At 45.9% G+C, this 24,159-nt stretch overlaps 1 protein-coding gene and 1 long non-coding RNA gene across 6 annotated transcripts in view; one reads left to right on the plus strand and one right to left on the minus strand.

Moving 5' to 3' along the window:
• The window catches only part of LOC119954699, a 248,415-nt gene that overhangs the window by 163,058 nt on the left and 61,198 nt on the right, over nt 1-24,159 (plus strand). The gene's annotated exons all lie outside the window — the stretch shown is intronic.
• The window catches only part of ppm1h (protein phosphatase, Mg2+/Mn2+ dependent, 1H), a 208,907-nt gene that overhangs the window by 30,748 nt on the left and 154,000 nt on the right, over nt 1-24,159 (minus strand). The window contains exons 6-7 of the mRNA XM_038780177.1: nt 9,266-9,384; nt 6,143-6,206 (exon numbers count right to left, since the gene is read on the minus strand). Of these exons, the coding sequence (XP_038636105.1) occupies nt 6,143-6,206; nt 9,266-9,384 (183 nt within the window). The remainder of the gene's footprint in view (nt 1-6,142; nt 6,207-9,265; nt 9,385-24,159) is intronic.

Raw genomic sequence — 24,159 nt, forward strand, 5'->3', positions numbered from 1 at the left:
GGGTGGCGAACATGGAGAAGGTGAGGCGGTGGTGGGAGGAAGGGGTGGGCAGAATGGGTTAGGATGGAAGAAGAATCTTGTAAGGGGTCAAGCCCGAGGGCTATGGTGACGGCGGCATTGCCACTGACGGCAAAGAGATACATGGAGAGCCTGGTTGAGTAGGATAAACTCGATCTCCTCGTGTGCGAGGATGAGCCTGGTACAATTCAAGGTGGTAGGCAGTGTGCATATGACTCTCACGAGAATAAGTGGGTTCTTTCAGGGAGTGGCAGACAAGTGTGAGAAGTGTGGCCAGGGACCAGCAAACTGCACATATATGTTTTGGGTCTGTGAGAAGTTTTTTTTTGGAAATAATTTTTATTGAAAAATTTTGAATTTATACAACAATAACGAACCATAATAAAATACCAAAAATAACAATAATATTAGCAATCATAAACATTCGCCCCACCTCCATGAACAACACAGCATTTTAACAACAACACAAATTAACACAATATTGTTACATAATAGAAACTACAATAAGGATTCCCCCCCTCCTCCCCCCTCCCCCCTTCCCCCCCCCCCTCTCCCCCCCTCCCCCCTCCCCCCTCCCCCCCCCCTCTCCCCCCTCCCCCCCCCCCCCCCCCCCCTCCCCCCTCCCCCCCCCCCCCCCCCCCCCCTCCCCCCTCCCCCCCCCCTGGGTTGCTGCTGCTATTGACCAAGATACCTATCTTTGAGCCAGGAAGTCCAGAAAAGGCTGCCATCGTTTATAGAACCCTTGTATTGATCCTCTCAGGGCAAATTTGACCCTTTCCAATTTTATAAATCCCGCCATGTCACTGATCCAGGTCTCCACACTTGGGGGCCTCGCATCCTTCCACTGTAGCAAGATCCTTCGTCGGGCTACTAGGGACGCAAAGGCCAGGACACCGGCCTCTTTCGCCTCCTGCACTCCCGACTCTACCGCAACTCCAAAAATCGCGAGTCCCCACCCTGGTTTGACCCTGGATCCAACCACCCTCGACACCGTCCCACCACCCCCTTCCAGAATTCTTCCAGTGCTGGGCATGCCCAGAACATATGGGCGTGGTTCGCTGGACTCCCTGAACATCTGGTGCACCTGTCCTCACCCCCAAAGAACCTACTCATCCTAGTCCCGGACATGTGGGTCCGGTGCAGCACCTTAAATTGGATGAGACTAAGCCTCGCACATGAGGAGGAAGAGTTGACTCTCTCCAAGGCATCCGCCCAAGTTCTGTCCTCTATCTGCTCCCCGAGTTCCTCCTCCCATTTAGCCTTCAGCTCCTCCACTGACGACTCCTCCACCTCCTGCATTACCTTCTAGATGTCAGACACCTTCCCCTCTCCGACCCACACCCCCGAAAGCACTCTGTCCATCGTCCCCCGCGAGGGCAGAAAAGGGAATCCCTCTACCTGTCGCCTAGCAAACGCCTTTACCTGCAAGTATCTGAACATGTTCCCTTGGGAAAGCCCAAATTTATCTTTCAGTTCCCCCAGGCCCGCAAACCTCCCGCCAATAAACAGGTCCCTCAATTTACTGATGCCCACCCTCTGCCACCCCCTAAATCCCCCATCCCTGTTCCCTGGGATGAACCGATGATTGCCACCCAATGGAGCCTCCATCGAGCGGGTCTGTGAGAAGTTGGAGAGATACTGGGCAGTGGTGTTCGCGACACAAACAAAGTTGGTGGGGGAGGAGGTTGGGCTTGACCCTATGGTGGCGACTTTCAGGACATCAAAGAAGCCGGAGCTGATGGAATGGAGGAAGGCCGATGTCTTGGCCTTCGCCTCTCTGGTTGCCTGGCAAAGGATCTTATTGGAATGGCGGTTGGCAATGCCGCTGGGGATGGCAGCCTGTCTAGGAGACTGAGATGACTTTCTCCATTTGGAAAAGATCAAATATAAACAGAGGGATTCAGCGGAGGATTTAAGGCAAGGTAGGGCTGTGGCCATGTTTGAGGAGCTGTTTGTCGTGGGGAGGCGGGGGGGAGTGGGGGGGAAAGAGGAGGGGAGGGGTGTGTGGGGTAAAAATGGGGACAAACCTGTACAAACTGCAGAATTGTGTGTTAGGGAGCACGTTCCCTGGATTGTTCATGATTTGTAACTGTTTGAATAAGTTCTGAATAAAATACATCCAAAATAAAATCCTTGTGAATTAATTTGAAAATATTGAGTTCAACCCAAGCCATTCTCCAAGGACTTCTGCTGGACAAACCGCGAGGGCAACAGAAAAGCACTGGGCGGAGGTGTGGGTTTAAGTGGGGTGCTCTTTCCAAGGGCTGGTGCAGAAGCGATGGGCCGAATGCCCTCCTTCTGCACTGTAAATTCTCTGTCTATTCTATGTCAAAGTGTACAGTGTACACATGCTCGTAATTATAGGTGCCGTAATATGCATTTTCAACAGCATATTGTTCACACAATCATTAGCCTTCAAGTTGATTACATAATCTGATGGTTTGTTATATAAACAGAGTGACTCACTGGGGAATCTCAGTATGAAATGCAGGTGAGTCATTTGAAAACCAATAAATAATTTATTCAGAACCACAAAAAAGCTGGATTATTTGCATGGCATTCATGACATTTGATCAAGGTTTGATTTTTCAGCAGTGAAGCGAAATAGCTAGATGCAGGCAAGGTAAAAGAAAGATTTACAGCCATAGGATGCCTTTCACAGCCTCGGGATATCCCAATGCACTTTAGAGTCTATTGACGTGTTAGAATACAGGAAATATGGCAGCCAAATTAAGCACAGCAATGTGATAATGACCAGAGAATCTGTTTTTGTGATGTTGGTTGAGGGATAAATGTTCGCCAGGACGATATGGAGAGCTCCTCTGCTCTTTGTCGAAACAACATCATAGATCTTTAATAATAATCGCTTATTGTCACAAGTAGGCTTCAATGTAGTTACTGTGAAAAGCCCCTAGTCAACACATTCCGGCGCCTGTTCGGGGAGGCCGGTATGGGAATTGAACCCGCGCTACTGGCCTTGTTATGCATTACAAGCCAGCTGTTTAGTCCACTGTGCTAAACCAGCACTTTTAACTTACACCTGAGGGGGCCTTGGTTTAATGATTCATTATAAAGCCGGCAACTCTAACATACGAACATATGAATTAGGAGCAGGAGTAGGCCACTCGGCCCCTCGAGCCTGCTCCGCCATTCAATAAGATCATGGTTGAACGGATTGTAATCTCAACCCCATATTCCTCTCGACCCCAATAACCTTTCACCCTCTTGTTAATCAAGGAACTATCCAGCAAAATTACTCACAAGATTCTGCTTTCACTGCCTTTCGAGGAAGAGAGTTCCAGCGACTCACGGCCCTCTGACAGCAAACATTTCTACTCATCTCTGTCTTAAATGAACGACCCCTTATTTTTAAACATTGACCCCGGTTCTAGATTCTCCGACAAGAGGAAACATCCTCTCCACATCCACTCTGCCAATACCACTCAGGATTTAAAAAGTTTTGATCGAGTTAGGGGATGGTTTAGCTCACTGGGCTAAATCGCTGGCTTTTAAAGCAGACCAAGCAGGCCAGCAGCACGGTTCGATTCCCGTACCAGCCTCCCCGGACAGGCGCCGGAATGTAGCGACTAGGGGCTTTTCACAGTAACGTCATTGAAGCCTACTTGTGACAATAAGCGATTTTCATTTTCATTACTCTTCTAAACTTAAGTGGATACAAACCTAACCTCTCCAACCTTTTCATCCAAGAAAACCCACCCATTCCTGGAATTAATCTGGTAAACCTTTAACAGTGCAGCATCTCCTTGGTACTGCATTGGAGTGTCAGCCTGGATACTGTGCTGAAGTCTCCGGAGTGACCTCGACATGCTTTGTGTACCTCGCCAGTGACCTTCCAGAATCCCACAGCAAAATCCACTCATTTGGAACCAGACACACTGAACGTTCACATCTTGAAAATGTTCAAATCAATGGACCTTTGAATATTAATAAGCTCCAATACCTATCCAGCAGTCAAAGTGGTGTCATGGGGTGACTTTCAAGAACCATTTAAAGCAACAATTTCTCATTCATTTTTTACAATGCTGAGATATATTGTTCAGACAGACCATAGAGAAGATAATTTTCTGTGAGGGGTCTGACTTTCCTGAAGAAGAGAATTTTCTGTGAGGGGACTGGCCTCTTGAGGATGTTTTATCAGAGATCTCTAGAGCTTGAGCATCCAAGTGTAAATTTTACAAAGTGAGGCTCCCAGCACTGAAACTCGAGACGATTCTTCCTCTCCCATGCTTTATCAAAACTATAGGTCCCATTATTCCAAAGTTTTGAACTAATTGAGTTGTAAAGACATCTCAATTTACCAAACACTGGGTGCATTTTGCTCAGCTTATCTGCACAAACATTTGGATAGGCTCCAAGGCGGGTAAAAGAAAAAGGGGTAAATGTGAACAGGAATTTAGTGTCACCAGTGGGAAAATAGTTATCAAAAGAAAACTCTTGCATTTCTTTTATTTAGGACTTCCAGCATTCGCAATATTTTGCTTTTCTCTTGCAAAAAACGCTTTAAATTAACTAAAGCTGACAATTAAAAAAAAACAAGCCATTATCATCATGCTGAGTTTATCCAGCATTTTCTGTTTTTATTTCATTATCATCATTAGCGGGTTTATACAATGTTAGAGTAAGAGGAGCGAGAGTGTTTATTTGTTTTATGGGCATAGAGCCATACAGCACAGAAAGATCCTTCGACCCATCATGTCCATGCCAGAAATTGTATAAACCCATTTCCCCAGAGCAAGGTCTAGTGATAATACCACTAAGCCACCACCTCAGTGTAGTTTGAATTGTTCATGAGCAGAGACTGAGGATTTTTAATATTCATATATCTGCAAGAAGGGTAAAAAAACGGGACAGATATCAGGAAAAGCAGCCTTAGTGCCACAGGCAGGAGAACAATTAACAAAAGAAACCCCACAATGTAGAACTGAGTCACAACACAGTTTACAATGAGAAGAATTAATGGTGATCACCTGAGCTAGTTCTGATCACCTGGGGGAGAACTGGAGAGGTATTTCCCAGATTCGATCCATGGTGCCTGCGTTGGTCCTTTGGCAGACCAATCGACAAGTCTCACTCCCTTACATTCTGTTCATGGCCCTATAATGCTTTCCCCTTTAGATGAGTCCCCTTGAGTCACCTTGGAGACCGGTGAAAGTACACATGCGCCTTAATTTCCATAACAAACTGATCTAATATGGAAATATGTTCCAGGGTGGGCGGTAAGGTTGAATCATTACATGTGGTAAGTCTACCAATAGCCATGTTGAAAATTTTAAATGTATTTTGTCAATCACCTTGAATCTATACTCTGGTTATCAAGCAGAAGGAGGCCATTCGGCCCATCGAGCCCTTGCTCCAATAAAGCACCCTAACTACGCCTAATCCCCGCTCCTATCCCCGTAACCCCACATTTGGGCAATATTAGCATGGCCAATTCACCTAACCTGCATATCTTTGGATTGTGGGAGGAAACCGGAGCACCCGGAGTAAACCCATACAGACATGGGGAGAACATGCAAACCCCACACAGACAATCACCCGAGATCGGAATCGAACTCGGGTCCCGGACGCTGTGAGGTAGCAGTGCCAACTGCGCCGCTCTTCTTCCCCTGGAACCAGTTTCCCCCCCCGTTTACTTTCTCAAAAGACCCGGATGGGAAAAGAAGAAAAGGAAAAAAATAAAATAATTGCAACGCAGAAGAAAGCAGGAAAATCAGCAAACAAAGGCAAGAAATTGTAAAAACCCAAGGAGAGAAATGGAAATTAACTGATCAGCTGTAAATGTTCTAGCCGAGAAGGAGTGAACATTAAAAAATGTATTGGTTTGAAAAATGTGGCAGGATGAATTCATTGAGCACAGCCTTTGATTGAAAGCAAGTCCAGGTCCGTGATGTGTCTCGCATACATCATTGCTGTGCGACTCTTGAAAATAATTATCTTCCGTAGGTTGACAAGTCATTTTACCAGAAAAGTGCTTTACCAGGACCACTGAGGGGAGGGGGTTGTGTATTTGACTGCCACAGCGCAAGAAACACCTTCGATTTTAGCACTCTTTTGGCTGGCACAAATGCAAACACTGCTAGTTATATGCAGTATAACAACCTACCTTCTTTCCCTCCCCATAGACCAGGGGAAATTTGAGATCATCTTCTTCTATGATTTTGTATGCCCTGTAATGAAGCGAAAAGAGTTTCCATCAGCATAGTCGACTCACTGACAAACCCTCCCCCCCTCCACCGCCCAATCTCTCCCAGCACAAGGCGACAGGGCCTGATTTATAGCCATGTCAACTCCTGCGGGGATGAGGGGTGGAGGGGCTGTGCATGGCACCGAATATGTCAACCTAATTTTCTCATGCGTCCTGTCTTAATGGATATGAGGGACATAGCAATTATTTCTGCAAGTGGTAGTTAGAAACCAAAGATCAGATTTTGTTTGTGATCGAAAGGAGACAGCAGCTTTAAAGCAAATTACCCTTATTCCAGAAAGCCCTGTGCACAAGTGATAAAGAACACAATCAGATAAAGTCTTTCCCTTCCCCCAAAAGCACCTAAACAAAATTAGATCTCATTGCCCATGCAGTCAGCTATCAATCAGTCTGAACATTTGTAAAACGTCTGACACAAAATCGTTTTGTATTTTGCTGTTGCGGATGAGGAATAAAAATACAAGTGCTAAATATTCAGGAGCAACAGCAAGGATAAATGAAGATCAGGGAATGTTTTATTATCAGTAGGATTGTTCTGTTTGTTCCCCCCTGTATTTCCCACCCCACCCCCTACGCACACACGACAGTAGACTCAACAGCAGCGGCAGCACAGTCATTCATCACTGTCAGACATGCTGTACAGCTTGGGTCAGGTCCCCTGCCGCTCCTCATGGTCCACGCAATATATCGAGACATCCAGCATTTGCATGCGGCAGAGTATAATCTATCATTAGTGCTAACAATCCACGTTCGGCTCCGGCTTTAGTAATTATTTGCTGCCATTCGCCTCTTCCAGCATTTAAAGACTCTCATTACATGCGTTGAACTTTCATTTGTACACCTCATGCCTGCCTCATCGTTTTTCACAGTTCACACGAGCTGTTAGAAAGGCTTTTTAAAAAATAATCTATCTATAAACATGGCTTAGCACACATGAAGCAATACTAATCGCAGCAGTGAAAGTTATTGAATTGTGCAATACGCTGCACTGATTCAAACCATGTGCAGCACTGCTTTTGTTATTTGGAGAATGAGATAATTATACCTCTTCCTGCATTGTAATGCAACACCTCTAATCATATCCACTGATGTAGCTGCCACTCACAATAAAATTAAAATTATACATCCAGGCAGAGAAATTAGGTGTCTGGGGCATGGAAATGTGAGGAGATCAGCTGGGAAATGCTAAATGCCACAACCATAGTGGGAATATAGATATCTGCGCTGCTGGGCGATCAGCACCATGTACATTTTGTGCCAGATGTGACTGCACAGGGGCCAATAGTCCTCCAGTACCTCATGCTGTTCGCCCTGCGATTGTCCAGGCAGTGATGATTGGCAGGCTGCTTCAACAATGAGTTGATCACAGTCAGAAGTAATCTATTCCACCAGCCAATGCCCCCATCTAACCTATATTCCAATTCAGTACCATCACTGAAGAGCAGTCCATAAAACCATAAGATGTAGGGATAGAAGTAGGCCATTTGGCCCATCAAGTCTGTTCCGCCATTCACTGAGATCATGGCTGCTCTGGTAATCCTCAACTGGGATAGCTAGTAGAGCCCTGATCATGGTCTTGTTGAGATTAGCTAACTCAGTACTAATCGATGCCAAACGGGAAATTCTCTTGGCCTGTATGGCTCTGTCAGGCATCAAATATCAGGCATCACGTCAAAGACGTGCAGGTTAGGTGGATTGGTCATGCTAAATTGTCCTTACTGTTCAAAAAGGTTAGGAGGGGTTATTGGGTTACGGGGATAGGGTGGAAGTGAGGACTTAAGTGGGTCGGTGCAGACTCGATGGCCCAAATGGCCTCTTTCTGCACTGTATGTTCTATGTTCTATGTAACTGAGATGCATTTACCCATGGAGATAACAAACATAGTTTGTATCCTCCTGTCTAAGTTAGGGCATTACTTGTGGAAAATAATTTTCTACCTTTAAGTGATATCAAGTTGTGCGACTTGGGAGTCTTGTACGACACATGATTTGTTTCAAAAGCACCCATGATATGTGGTGCAATTTGCTTATAAATGGGGGCGTGATGGGGGAAAAGGGATGCATTGAAAATAAAATCCATTAGAAAATTGGATGTGACCTGCTGACTCACAAATCAGATAATATCTCCCAGTGAAGTCCCATTTGTTTCAAGTCTTCCTCCCAGCATCTGTGTCCGTGGGTGTAATAGACTGAGTGGGATTTATAGAATAAGTACAAGTGGATATTTTAAATGGAAGCTCAGTTTTAAATCTGCTGGCAGTGTAGATAGTTGTACACAGGTCACAATAGCATACTTCGCATTGAGGCACTTCATCAAATACGGACAGCTCTGGTAACTCTTTTGTGTCAAGATGCTAGCCCGTTTATATTCTCAAAGGATAATAGAAACGTGGTTAACCGCGAGTGATGCTATTTAATTAGTAATGACTATCACTCTCTTGTGCTTCACGAGATTTCCAGCGGAGGGGGGAAAAAGGGGTAATTTGATGAATTTGGACTCCCAGCGCAAAGCATTTCCTGCTGATAGCACATTCACCAGAAATTCAAATACATGCTCCCCACAATTGTGTGTCCATTCAAATGAATGGACTGCAAAGTGTTATCACACACACATGAATACTACATACAATGTCCAATTATGCAAAGCTCTATGTCAGGAGGACCATGAGAAACAATTGTCCTGTGGTTAGGGTGTTGCCTACAGTGTGGGATTGTCAGATGGGAAGGTTGGAGTGCGCCCCTGGAGGAACAATTATTCATGGGCTCTGGGATGAAGCAGTTGTTGGGTTCCATGGATCTCTATTCACTTCAAGTTTTATTAAGATTTGAATTTGTAATTCAATTGCTGCACACAAATTATTTGATATCTGTTATGTTTCTGAGCCAGAGACACATTTATCATTAAATAAACCTGCAGTTGAATGCTAAGAAATCGTCTTCACTCATATTAAATATATTACAATTATATATCAGCAACAATCCAAGAAAACAAGGCTTCACAAAACCCATTCAATTTCCTTACCAGCCAGTCATGTTAAAATCACGGAAGAGCATTTTCTTCCCAAGTTCTTTGCGCTGCACTCTTCTGGAAAATTCTAAGTGGGTGAATTCGTTTCCCAACAAATGTGGCTGCAAACAAGCCTGCAGAGGGAAAACAAAAGTCACTGTGGGACAGGAAATGTGCATTTACATCGCAGTGGTTTGCCACAACCCTGCACCCACTCTTGTTCTTGAGATCTTCACAGCTCCTATGGTGTGGTGCAGACAACTTCCTGCCTGTCACAGGCCAGGTCAGGTTATACATAAAATGGATTGTTTTTGAAAAAAAAAATTATTCAAAGCATTTACAAATTTTTTACAAAACATAAGGCACCAATTTAAACCATGATGAACAGCCTCCATCTCAAAAAGAACCCCTCATCCTCGGATCCGCTCATGGCAAATTTAATTTTCTCCAAATGGGGGATTCCGCCAAGTCACTCACTCACCCCGCTACTTTAGGCAGCTTCCGATCCCGCCAACCTAACAAGATCTGCCTCTAGATTATCAGAGAGGCAAAGGCCAACGCATCGGGCTCTCTCCCCCACCTGCACCCCCAGAATCTCCGACATAGCCCCGCAAATGAGCTCTCCCAACTTCAGGCTCCCCAGAACATATCAGTGTGATTGGACGGTGCTTTGGAAACAACTGTAACTGAGTCCATCTGTTGCTAAAGCACCGTCCACATCTAACTTCTTCCCCGGGGAAAAAAACGACTCATTTGCGCCACTGTCATGTGCGCTCTGTGCATCACTTTAAACTGAATGAGGCTTAACCTCGTAAACAAGAAGGTCAAATTTACCCTACGCAGGGCCTCACTCCACAACCCTGCCTCAAATATCCCAGATCTTCCTCCCACTTTTGCTTTACATCCTCCACCAATGCCCTCTCCCTTTATTAGTTCCTCATAGTATGTCTGAGATCCTATCTTTCCCTATCTCGTCTTCAGACAAAAAAGTTTTGTACCATAGGGGGGTGCCAACCACGGAAACATGGTCACCTCCTTTCTTACAAAGGCCCCAATCTGCAGATAACGGAACCTGTTAATCCTCAGCAACTCTCCCAACTCCACAAATCTATCCCCCACCAACAGGTCCCCAAAATACTCTATCATAGAACATACAGTACAGAAGGAGGCTATTCGGCCCATCGAGTCTGCACTGACCCACTTAAGCCCTCCCTTCCACCCTATTCCCCGAACCCAATAACTCCTCCTAACCTTTTTGGACAAAAAGGGCAGTTTAGTGTGACCAATCCACCAAACCTGCACGTCTTTGGACTGTGGGAGGAAACCGGAGCACCCGGGAGAAACCCACGCAGACACGGGGAGAACGTGCAGACTCCGCACAGACCGTGACCCAGCAGGGAATCGAACCTCGGACCCTGGCGCTGTGAAGCCACAATGCTAACCACTATGCTACCGTGCTGCCCAAACCCTAAATGTATAGTCCAGCCCTGCCGGGACAAATTTATGATTTCCACAGATTGGTGCCCACAATGAATCGTCCTCCATCTTAAAATGTTGCCTGCACTGATTCCAATGAGCGATGAAGCCACCACTGTGGAGTACTTTGTTGGTGAGAATGGAAGAGGGGCAAATAACAGTACCCTCAAACACGGGGCATCCTCAATCCTTTCCCATACTGACCTTCTGAACATTCGCCCCCAGTAATAATTCAACAAGCTCGGCAACGCCAACCACCCTCTCCATAAAGTGGATTTTTAAAAAAATGTTTTCCAATTAAGGGGCAATTTAGCATGTCATCCACCTACGGTGCTGATCTTTGGGTTGTGGGATGGACCCAGCAGCCGTAGGGAGAATGTATAAACTCCGCACAGACAGTGATCCAGAGCCGGGATCGAACTCGGGTCGTCGGCGCCGTGAGGCAGCAGTGCTGAACACTGAGCCACTGTGCTGCCCCTAAAGTGGATTGTTTTGATATAACTCACCAGGCAGGAAGCCCATGGGATCAGGTGGAACACTGGTTTTACAAGATAAACTCTTTGTTGACTCCAGAGGCATGTAAAATCAGGCCAGGATGCAAAACCAGCTTGCCATCCGATTGCGCCAGTTTAGCAACAGGTGGACTCAGTTACAATTTCTCCAAAACATTGATGAGTGGGATGATGCAAGTTCTCTAACCTTACTCCTCACCACATGTTTTGCTCGGTGTTTGTGTTATCATTTCCATAAGAAACCAAAATTTATGTGGTTACTATTACAGGAATACATCTGCACCCGGGATCGACCCGCCTCGACACCTCGTGAGATTCAAGCAATCTCAGGAGATGTTGCGATGTGAATCTCACCCACAATGGGCAGGATCACTTTTTTTGAAAATCTGCATATAATGTGCAGATTGCTGAGGTACCCGAGCTTTGGCATTCAACAACTTTGCCTCAGAGAGCTCGGGTGAGCGTTGTTCAGTACAAACGGGGACCAGACTGAACGGCACTCATGGGGGTCTCCCAGGGGATCGGAGGACCCCAGCTGCATACCCTTTGGGCAGGTTGGTGCACTGGTGATGCCTGGCACTGCCAGTGTGCCAAGCTGGCATTTTCTGCATGTGATGTGGCCGGGGTTGCCCGGCGTGGGTGTTGGTCGAGGATTGTTTCCGGGACCTTTGTAATCAGGAAACCATTTAAAAATGGAGTACTGATTTCTTGCTACAACGGAGAGTTCCATCGAGCGGAGCTCCCCACTGTACAAAACAGGGCTATGTGCTGCGTCGACCGCACGTTCTCCGTTCCTGTAATAGTAACTACATAAATTTTGGTTTCTTATGGAAATGATAACACAAACACCGAGCAAAACGCGGGTTTCTCTGCACTGCCGGGTCGGGATACACGTGGCTAAACGTGCTCGTTGGGGCACTTTGTTCCCTTTTGGGAGAATTGCACCCAAAGCCTCATCATTGCTCAATGCAATCTGACGGAACGGCAAAGATACAGCAAGTCACCCAAAAAATTACCGACTTACAGCAGATGGCAATTTACCTCGCCAATGCCTTACAAGAAGCCACATTCAGAGAGGTACTGTTTTGCTCAGGGAGATGGGTTAAAGATTAATAAAGTGTTTCATGAGTCATTTCTCATCCTGATTGAGCGTACGTGTACATGTAAAAGAATGGCGTGAATAATAATCAAAAATCAATTTCTATCTCACATTAAGGCATTTAGCTAATAAACCAGGGTAACTGTACCTCGTAAAGTGCATAAATCTTCTGAATCCACTATAAATACTTAATGTACCAAAGATTTCCTCAACTAAAATTTATATATATTTGCACTTTCGCTGTACTCCTATTTTGTTATTGTCAAGTACTAAAAATATTACTCAGCCAAAACGTGTTCTCACATTTCAGTTTTAGTAAAATTCACAATGTAGATGATTCCATTAAGATATCAATTATTGTTCATCTCTAATTGCTTGGGTGACAGTAATTGGATTTCTTCCTGAACTACAGCAGCCCATATGGCGATGATGCTTCCATAGACACATAGATACATTGAAGATAGGAGCAGGAGGAGGCTTTTTGGCCCTTCGAGCCTGCTCCGCCATTTATCACGATCCTGGCTGATCACCCAACCCAATAGCCTAATCCTACTTTCTCCTCATAGCCTTTGATCCCATTCACCACAAGTGCTATATCTAGCCGCCTCTTAAATATATTCAATGTTTTAGCATCCACTACTTCCAGTGGTTATGAATTCCACATACTCACCACTCTTTGGGTGAAGAAATGTCTCCTCATCTCTGTCCATAATGGTTTACCCTGAATCCTCAGACAGTGACCCCTGGTTCTGGACACACCGATCAATGGTAACATCTTCCCTGCATCTACCCTGTCTAGTCCTGTGAGAATTTTATAAGTCTCTATGAGATCCCCCCTCATTCTTCTGAACTCCAGTGAGAACAATCCCAACCTGGTCAATCTCTCCTCATATGACAGTCCTGCCATCCCTGGAATCAGTCTGGTACAGCTTTGCTGCAATCCCTCGAGAGCAAGAACATCCTTCCTCAGAAAAGGAGACCAAAACTGCACACTTTATTCTAGGTGCGGCCTCACCAAGGCCCTGTATAATTGCAGCAACACATCCCTGCTTCTGTACTCGAAACCTCTCACATTGAAGGCCAACATACCATTAGCCTTCTTTCCTGCCTGTTGCATGCTTACCTTCACCAACTGGTGTGTGCACAAGGACACCGAGGTCCTGCTGCACGCACCCCTCTCCCAATTTGCAACCATTCGGGTAGTAATCTGCCTTCCTGTTTTTGCTTCCAAAGTGAATAACCTCACACTTATCCAAATTATACTACATCTGCCATTGATTTGCCCACTCGGCCAACCTGTCCAGATCATGCTGGAGGATCTCGGCATCCTCGTCACAGTTGACCCTCCCACCCAACTTGGTATCATCTGCAAATTTGATTTGCCCAATCTGTGTGAAGATTAAAATCACCCATGAACATCGATATTCCCTTATTACATACATCTCTGGTGTTTAATGCCATTCCCAACATCACCACTGCAGTTTGGGGGTCTATATACGATACCCACTAATGTTTTTTGCCCCTTGGTATTTCTCAACTCTACCCATACAGATCCACATTGCCAAAGCTAATATCCTTTCTCACTATTGTGTTAATTTCCTCCTTAACCAGTAGTGCCACGCCACCACTTTTTCTTTTATGCCTGTCCTTCCTAAATACTGAATACCCTGGGACATTCCGTTCCCTACCCTGGTCAGGATACCCTGCAGCCATTTCTCCATAATCCCAATTATATGGTACCCATTTATATCTATTTGCGCGATTAGTTCATCCACTTTATTGCAAATGCCCCATGCATTAAGGCACAGAGCCTTTAAGTTTGTCTTTTTCACATTGTTTGTCTTGCTCCCAATATTTTTCTCTTTTGACCTGTTTGAATTTTGCCCTTGGTTGGTCCACCGATCACTTTTCTTTAAAAAAAATAAAAAAATTTAGAGTACCCAATTCATTTTTTCCAATTAAGGAGCAATTTAGCGTGGCCAATCCACCCACCCTGCACATCTTTGGGTTGTGAGGGCGAAATCCACGCAAACACGGGGAGAATGTGCAAAATCCACACAGACAGTGACCCAGAGCCGCGATCGACTAGGACCTCGGTGTCCTGAGGCAACTGTGCTAACTACTGCGCCACCGTGCTGCCCTCACCTATCACTTTTCTTATTCTCTTTTGTAGTTTTTATTTTTGTCCTTGCTCCCTCTTTTTCGGACTCCTTGTATAGGTTCCCATCCCCGTGGCATATTAGTTTAAACACTCCCCAAACGCACTAGCAAACAGCCCCCCTAGGATATCAGTTCCAGCCCTGCCCAGGTGTAAACCGTCCAGTTTGTACAGGTTCCACTTCCCCCAGAACAGGTCCCAATGCCCCAGGAATCTGAAACCCTCCCCCGACACCATTTCTTCAGCCAAGTATTCGTCTAATATAGCCTGTCATTTCTACTCTGACTGGCACGTGGCACCGGTAGTAATCCTGAGATCACTACCTTGGGAGTTCCGATTTCTTAACTTCCTTCCTAGCTCCCTGTATTCTGCTTTTAGGACCTCATCCCTTTTTTCACCTATGTCGTTTGTATCGATGTGTACCACGACCACTCCAGAATGTCCAGTACCCGCTCCGAGACATCCTTGACCCTGGCACCAGGGAGGCAACATATCATCCTGGAATCTTGTTTGCGGCCACAGAAACGCCTGTCTATGCCCCTTAAAATTGAGTCCGCTATAACTATTGCACTGGCACTCTTATTACCCCTTCCTTCTGCAGTAGAACCAACCGTGGTGCCACGAGTTTGGCTGTTGCTGTTTTCCCCTGGGAGGCAATTCCCGTCAACAGTATCCAAACCAGTATGTCTGTTCTGCAGGGGAATGGCCACAGGAGATCCCTGCACTCCCTGCCTAGCTCTCCTGCTCTGTCTTGTGGTCACCCATTCCCTCCCTGCCTGTGGAATCTGAGCCTGTGGTGTGACCACCTCTCTATACATGCTATCCATGATGCTCTCTAACTCGCGGATGCTGCACAGTGTCTCCAACCACCGCTCCAGCTCTGAAACTCGAGCTTCTCGGAGCTGTAACTGGGGACACTTCCTGCACACATACTGACCCTGGGGACTGGAACTGTCCCCAGCCAGCCACATGGAGCAAGAGGAGCAAACCACAGCGTGGAGCTCTCCGGTCATGTCTTATCCCTTTAAATTAAACTTTTGAAAGATGTTTTGTATTCAGATTATATCTAAAGTCTTCTATATTTACGTAGCTATTTATTTAGCTTTTCTTTTTTTTTTAAAAGCTGAGTATTTATCCCTCTTGATCTGAAATAAAATTAAAAATAGTAATTTTCACATTTACGTTAGGTAGGCAATTGCAGGATATTGACCCAGTGACAATCAAATAATAGTAACATGTGTCCAAGACATATCCTAGCTGAGAATTTATGGGCTCCAGAGGCAATCGAGGACTCCAAACTCACTTTATACTATACTTTTTTTTTTAATTTAGAGTAGCCAATTGTTTTTATTTTTTTCCAATTAAGGGGCAATTTAGCATGGCCAATCTACCTAACCAGCACATCTTTGGGTTGTGGGGGTGGAACCCACGCAGGCATGGGGAGAATGTGCAAACTCCACATGGACAGTGTCCCAGGGCCGGAATTCGAACCCGGGTCCTCAGCGCCAGATTTTATACTATACTTCCTAACTCTGGAGTGTGTCTCTCCTTCTAGTAGGTCAGGACATTGGTGTAGGGCAGTGTTCTTCAAACTTTTTTTCCAGGGACCCATTTTTACCAACCGGCCAACCTTCGGGACCCATGCCGGCCGACCTTCGCAACCCACGCCGGCCGACCTTCGCGACCCACACCGGCCGGCCTGAGCGACCCACCATTTTCTCTTACCTTGTTTGCTGCTGACAAAAATGGAGGAAATGGTTTTGGGTCCCTTTGGCCCTCGTACATGCTCCTCCAATGGAGCCTGTTGGATGAAGGTGAAGCCTTCCGGTGTCGGAAAGTATGGAGTCTCCATCTGTCCAAAGTTCTGAATTTTTTTCCTGTAAAATTTTACCAAATAACACCCCCCCCCCCCCCACCCCCCACCCCGTGCTCGTAAAAAAAAAATGAAAAAAATGAATAAAACCCCCCAGAACTTGTAAAAAAACCAAAATGAATAAAATAAATGAAAAAAATAAAAATTAAATGAATAAAATAAATTAATAAATAAATAAAAACCACTAGAGAACTTGTAAAACAAAAAACTACAACCATTTAAAAAAGTAGCTGCTGCACTGCGCATGCGTGCCCGATTTGTGGATGCGCACTGATCATCGTATGCGCATGCGCAATACGGCTGAATTTCTTTTTTTCACATGTTCCCGGCCGCTTGCAGCTGGCGTTATGAAAAGCCTGCTGCTGCTTGGGGATTTCCGCGATCGGGAACGCTGCGGACAACGGCTCCGCGACCCTCCCGACACCCGCCCCGACTTTGAAGAACACTGGTGTACAGGGATGGTGATGACCGAACTGGATGATGGATATGATTCTCTGAACATGACTCTCTGGCTGCTGCATGGCTAGCTTGAGACAGTTCTTCCAAGAGCAGCGGCAGGTGGGTGGTACAGTAGTACAGTGGTTAGTGTGTTGCTTCACAGCTCCAGGGTCCCAGGTTCGATTCCTGGCTTGGGCCACTATCTGTGCGGAGTCTGCATGTTCTCCGTGTCTGCATAGGTTTCCTCCAGGTGCACCATTTCCTCCCACAAATCCTTAAAGATGTGCTGTTAGGTAAGTTGGACATTCTGAATTCTTCCTCAATGTACCCAAACAGGTGCCGGAATGTGGCGACTAGGGTCTTTTCACAGTAACTTCATTGCAGTGTTAATGTAAGCCTACTTGTGACTTGTGACAATAAAGATAATTATAATTATAGATACTAGTGAGAGGTGACTGGGCTTTGATTGCCAAGGTCTACTCCAAACAGAGCACCCAAGTCTGTGTTGAGTTCCAAGTTTTGTGCTTATTTTTTGTACTTCGTAGCAACTATTCTCTAGCTGACTTCAAAAGGCATTGAGAGTGAACTCAAGAAGGCATATGGCATGCTTGCTTTCATCGGCCGGGACACAAGAAGACATACGGCATAAGACCATAAGACATAGGAGCAGAATTAGGCCACTCGGCCCATCAAGTCTGCTCCGCCATTCAATCGTGGCTGATATTTTCTCATCCCCATTCTCCTGCCTTCTCCCCATAACCCCTGATCCCCTTTTTAATCAAGAAACTATCTACGTCTTAAAGACACTCAGTGAATTGGCCTCCACAGCCTTCTGTGGCAAAGAGTTCCACAGATTCACCACCCTCTGGCTGAAAAAATTCCTCCTCATCTCTGTTTTAAAGGATCGTCCCTTTCATCTGAGATTGTGTCCTCTGGTTCTAGTTTTTCCTATAAGTGGAAACATCCTCTCCAGGTCCACTCTACTGAGGCCTCGCAGTAACTTGTAAGTTTCAATAAGATCCCCTCTCATCCTTCTAAACTCCAACGCGTACAGGCCCAGAGTCCTCAAATGTTCCTCATACGACAAGTTCTTCATTCCATGGATCATTCTTGTGAACCGCCTCTGGATCCTTTCCAAGGCCAACACATCCTTCCTTAGATACGGGGCCCAACATTGTTCACAATACTCCAAATGGGGTCTGACCAGAGCCTTCTACAGCCTCAGAAGTACAATCCTGGTCTTGTATTCTAGCCCTCTTGACATGAATCCGAACATTGCATTTGCCTTCTTAATTGCCGACTGAACCTGCACATTAACCTTAAAAGAATCGTGAACAAGGACTCCCAAGTCCCTTTGTGTTTCTGCTTTCCGAAGCATTTCCTCATTAGAAAATAGCCTATGCCTAAATTCCTCCTTCCAAAGTGCATAACCTCACACTTTTCCACGTGGTATTTCATTTGCCACTTCATTGCCCACTCTCCTAGCTTGTAAAAGTCCTTCTGCAGCCCCCTTGCTTCCTCAATACTACCTGTCCCTCTACAGATCTCTCTGCAGCTTAATCCGGGATAGTCAAAATGGATTCGTGAAGGGTAAGTCTTGCCTCACAAATTTGATTGATTCTTTGAGGAGGTAACTAAGTGTGTAGATGAAGGTAGAGCAGTTGATGTCGTATACATGAATTTTAGTAAGGCGTTTGAGAAGCTTCCCCATGGCCGGCTCATGAAGAAAGTAACAAGATGTAGGATAGAGGGAAATTTGGCCAATTGGATAAGTAACTGGCTATCACATAGAAGACAGAGGGTGGTGGTGGATGGAAAATTTTCAGACTGGAGACCAGTTACCAGCGGTGTACCACAGGGATCAGCGCTGGGTCCTCTGCTATTTGTGATTTTTATCAATGACTTGGAGGAGGGGGCTGAAGGATGGGTCAGTAAATTTGCTGATGACGCCAAGATTGGTGGAGTAGTGGATGAGGTGGAGGGCTGTTGTAGGCTGCAAAGAGACATTGATAGGATGCAGAGCTGGGCCGAAAAATGACAGATGGAGTTTAACCCTGATAAGTGAGAGGTGATTAATTTTGGTAGAAAAAATTTGAATGCGGATTACAGGGTCAACGGCAGGGTTCTGAGGAATGTGGAGGAACAGAGAGATCTTGGGGTTCATATCCATAGATCTCTGAAGGTTGCCACTGAAGTGGATAGAGCCGTGAAGAAGGCTTATAGTGTGTTAGCGTTTATTAACAGGAGGCTTGAGTTTAAGAGCCGCAGGGTTATGCTGCAACTATACATGACCCTGGTGAGACCACATTTGGAGTCTTGTGTGCAGTTCTGGTCACCTCATTATAGGAAGGATGTGGAAGCATTGGAAAGGGTGCAAAGGAGATTTACCAGGATGCTGCCTGGTTTGCAGGATAGGTCTTATGAGGAAAGGTTGAGGGAGCTGGGCTTTTCTCTTTGGAGCGGAGGAGGATAAGAGGCGACTTAATAGAGGTTTATATAGATAGAGTGGACGTTCAGAGACTATTTCCTCAGGTGGATGTAGCTGTTACAAGGGGGCATGACTATAAGCTTCAGGGTCTGTTCCTGTGCTGTACTGTTCTTTGTTCTTTATGTGACTGGTATCATACGGCACTGGCCCATAATTCACCAGTTTCACAATTTGCCACGGTGGTCCTCTTTTAAGGAACAGGCAGGATCCCAACAACATCAACTTGTATTTGTATAGCTCCTTTACTATAGTAAAAAACCTTCCAGAAGTTTTATGAAACAAAATTCGACACCAAGCCGCATAAAGGCAGTTAATACCACAGATGACCAAAAGCTTGATCAAAAGGATGGGCTTTAAGGATAGTTTCAAAGGAGGAGAGAGTGGTAGAGGGACAGAGTGGTTTAAGGAGGGAATTCCAGGTTTGGGGCCTTATTAGCTGAAAGCTCAGCCATTGATGGAACTCCCTCTTGAACAGCACTGTGGATGTATCTAGAATTCAGGGTCTGCAGTGGTTCAAGAAGGCAGCTTACCACCAATTCTCAAAGACAACTAGGGATGGGCAATAGATGCTGGCCTAGACAGCGATGCCCACATCCCATAAATGAATTTAATAAAAAGAAAATCAGGGTTGCACAAGTGAGCAGAGATCTAGTAGGGTTGTACTGCTGGTAGAGATTAGAGATGGAGAGGTGTGAGGCCATGCAAAGATATGAAAACAATGATGAGATTTTAAAAAATTGTTAGTGCCATAACCACTAGACTACAGAACCTATATAAATGGCATTAAGATCAAATCATTCCATAAATGTTTATTGCCTGACAGTGGAGGAAGAAATCCAGCACTGAATATTGTGATTCTGTCAGAGAGCAGCGACATTCTGTCAGGTTGAAGAGTCAGACAATGGGTATAAAATGAGTTTGCTGCCACCTAGCTTTCAGTCTTCCCTTGTTTTATTAGATTAACAAACCAGTTCAAAATAACGACCAGGATGATAATGTGCATTGCAATAATAATGTAGGGGCCCACTGGTTTGCTCGTATGAAGTTTCTTTCCCTGGTTCGCCAATGCTGTTAAGTGAACGGATTGCTGCTTTGGTTAAATTAACAGCCAAAGGGACAGGACTCAAATACATTTTTATCTTGATACACAAGGATAAATGCAGCACTTCTATCTTTCCAGATGGGGAGCTGTGCTCAAATGAATACAGATATTGATTGAGAGGTGTAACAACCTTGCATGTGTCTCATTGTTCAGAATGTTAAATGGGCATATAGTGCAATTTGAACTGATCACAGCTTTTGGGCATGATTTAACAGCCTCATCTCGCCCGACCTAGTGATGTGTCGAGGCCGTTAAATCTCGCGCGATGGGCGTGATCCAGATGAACATACCAGGTCCGATTCCCCAGAGGCCCGAGAACTAATGCCCACACCTGGAAGACCACCATAGCGCCATTTAGCAGTGGTCCACAGAAATGTTGACCAGGCGTAATGGCCCGAGGGTGGGATGGGGGTCCACCCAAACCATCGGAGGCCCCAGGATGGTTGGGCTCTGGGAAAGGTGGTACCCTGGCACTTCCGCTGGAATCTGGGCATCATGGCACTGCCGGGTGGAACTTTGGAACTGCCATCGGGCTCCCTGGCAGTGCCACCTTGACACTGCAGTGTGCCAGGCTGCAGTGCCAAGGTGTCCGGGTACCAGGTTCTCTGTTCCAGGGAGTGGGCCCGGGGATGTCTTGCCCAAAGGAGGTGAGGTGAGGGGGGGCTTGAGGACCCCCTAAAAAGTAAATAAAAGCAAATTAGTGTAGATGCTGGAATCTGAAACAAAAACAACAATCTCAGCAGGTCTGACAGCAAGCAGGACCCATACCTTCCTGTCACTTTCCATTTCAACTCACTGTCCTGTTCTCACATCCACATCTGTGTCCTTGGCCTGCTGCAATGTTCCACTGAAGCCCAGCGCAAACTCAAGGAACAGCACCTCATCTTCCGAGTAGGCACGTTAATTCCAGCCTTCCGGACTTAACATCGAGTTCGATAACCTGAGACTGTAGTTCGGTTTTCCCCTCACCATTGTTCCCTCTTCCCCACTCCACTTGGGTCAACTGTTCCTAGTTGCCCTATGACACTCTGCTCACCTTTGTTCTGCTATTTACATATGCTAATCTCTTTATGTGCCATTAGCAGCATCCTTCTTAACCTTAATCATTCTATTTACATTCCTTTTGTCTTCTGTCCTCGACACCTTTGTCAATCTCCACCTTTCGCGAGCCCCCTATCCAGCACAACCACTCCACCCCTCCCCCCTACAGTATAAATCTGACCCCATTTCCAGTTCTCTCCAGCCTTGACAAAGAGTCATCCAGACTCGAAACGTGAGCTCCCATTTCTCTCCACAGATGCTGTCAGACCTGCTGAATGTGTCCAGTATTTTCTGATTTTGTCCCTAAAAAGTAAGTTGGGGCAGTGGGAGGTGGAATGTTTTTAAGTTGAGTAGTTGACGATATTTCTCAATATTTCTTCTCAAACTTGGCCATCATCTTCATCCCCTACTTGTGTTTACCACCACACGCCTTCTTTAGATAAAGCCATGATCGCCTCCACATTACCCCATCATAAAATTGATTTCCTTGCTGTGGCACAAAGCTTCATCCTGAACAGGGCTGAGACAGATGAATGGACAGCTTGAAACTGTAACCTTCTAGTTGGGAGGTATGTGGTTACTGACAGTGTTACTACCATGCTACAATTTGCCAAGATCACTTCAATGTTCCGCCTAAACTTGCAATCTCTACCACCTAGAAGGACAAGGACAGCAGGCATGTGGAAACACCAGCACCTCCAAATTCCACACCATCCTGACATGGAAATATTTTGCCACCGTTTCTTCGTGGCCATTGGCTCAAAATCCTGGAAATTGCTAACCAAAGACGCTTTGGGTATATTTACACTACGCAGAAAGTAATCAAGAATTCACTATCACCTTCTCAAAGGCAATTCGGGGTGGGCGATAAATGCTGGCATTGCCAGTGATGCCCAGATTCTGAGCAAGGTATTGTGCTCCCAACTGGGCAATAGCATTACTTCCTTATTTTTGGCCAAGTTTTCATTTTTTTCTCTTTTTTAAAATCCGGTTGAGACATTTTTACACTAAATTATTTGCAACTATTTCCTCTGGCAATGTGCATCACTGCTGCTCAAAATCTACCCCCATTCCCATGGCTATTCCAGAAATGGAAGGTTGGTAAGTACAAATGCCAATATGCAACTTCATACTGAATAGCATGTTGGAATGCCAACATAGCTCTTCACCACCCTTCCTATTTAATCCAAGTGTGGCTAAAGCGTGCCCTGCGAGTCATTTATTCGTAAAAAGGAAAGATGCCAATTTAAAAAAGCTTCCCTCCCACAGTGAAATGAATGAGATACTAAGCGGCTTTAATACTAGGGCATTAATAGTAGAGCATTAATGAAGTACTACAATGTCACTTGGTTGGATTGATTGATTTGTCATATGTACTGAAGTACAGTGAAAAGTACGTACACAGTGGCCAAAACAAACAATCAACAATAAGAGTTGGTGAAAAGACTTGCGTTTGTGTATCTTTCATGATCACAGGACATCCCCAAGTGTTTTACAGCCAATTAAGTACTTTTGAAGGGTAGGTACTGTTTCAACGTTAGAATCACATTTACCACAGCAAGCCCCCACGAACAGCAATGTGATAATGACCAGACAATCTGCTGTTTTTGTGATGTTAATTGAGGGATAAATATTGGGCAGGACACCAGGGAAATCTCCTATGCTCTTCTTCAAAACGGAATCTCTTGTGTCCTTCTGAGAGAGCAGTCAGGGCTTTGGATTTAACGTCTCATCCAAAACTGAATCAGAGGTAAGAGTATGAGCCACATTTGACACAACATTGTTGCATTGTCATTGGACAGTCTAACGCGCTACAGATCCACAAATTATTCTTTGGAGTGCACCTATTGTCATCAAGGCAAATAGAGTAATCCAATTTGCAAACAGCATTGTCTCACACAAAGAGTAAAATAAATTATTGGTGAAAGGGAGGTGGGGCGGAGTGGAATTGTCACTGGGTTAGCAATTCAGAGACCCAGGGGAATGCTCTGGGGAGCCAGGTTCAAATCCCACCATAGCAGATGGTGAAATTTGAATTCAATACGAAATCTGGAATTAAGGGGCCGGGTCGGAGGATCGCCGGGGGGGGGGGGGGGGGGGGGGCGAATCACGCCCCGCCGCTGGCTGCCAAATTCTTTGCCGCTGGTTTTCGGGCAGGGGGCGAGATTCACACCGTGCCAGTTGGGGATTGTTGGCAGCTCCCCCCCACCCCCGGCAATTCTCCGGGCCCCGAGTGGCTGCCCGTTTTCGGATAGTCCCGCCGGCGTGAAATGGACATCGTTCCACATGGCGGGACCTGGTTGGTAGGCCATCTACTGGAGTCCTCGGGGGAGGGGGCGCGCGGGAGGTTTTGGCCCCAGGGGTGGCCTGGCCCGCAATCGGGGCCCACAGATCTGCAGGCGGGCCTGTGCCATGGGGGCACTCCTTCCTTCCGCGCCTTGTGGAGGATTCCGCAACTTCCGGGTGGCCCGACGCCGGAGTGGCTCGTGCCGTTCTTGGCGCCAGCGTCAGCCATCCCGCCGACTGCGGGAGAATCCCACCCAAGAAATCTAATAATGACTGTGAAACTATATGTCCTTTAGGGAAGGAAATCTACCGTCCTTTCCTGGTCTGACTTACATGTGACTCAGACCCACAACAATGTAGTTCACTCTTATTTACTCTCTGAAATGGCCACTCAGTTCAAAGGGTAATTAGGGTGGGCAACAAATGCTGGCCCGGC

This window comes from Scyliorhinus canicula, chromosome 20, assembly GCF_902713615.1.
Source record: "Scyliorhinus canicula chromosome 20, sScyCan1.1, whole genome shotgun sequence".
NCBI lineage: Eukaryota > Metazoa > Chordata > Chondrichthyes > Carcharhiniformes > Scyliorhinidae > Scyliorhinus > Scyliorhinus canicula.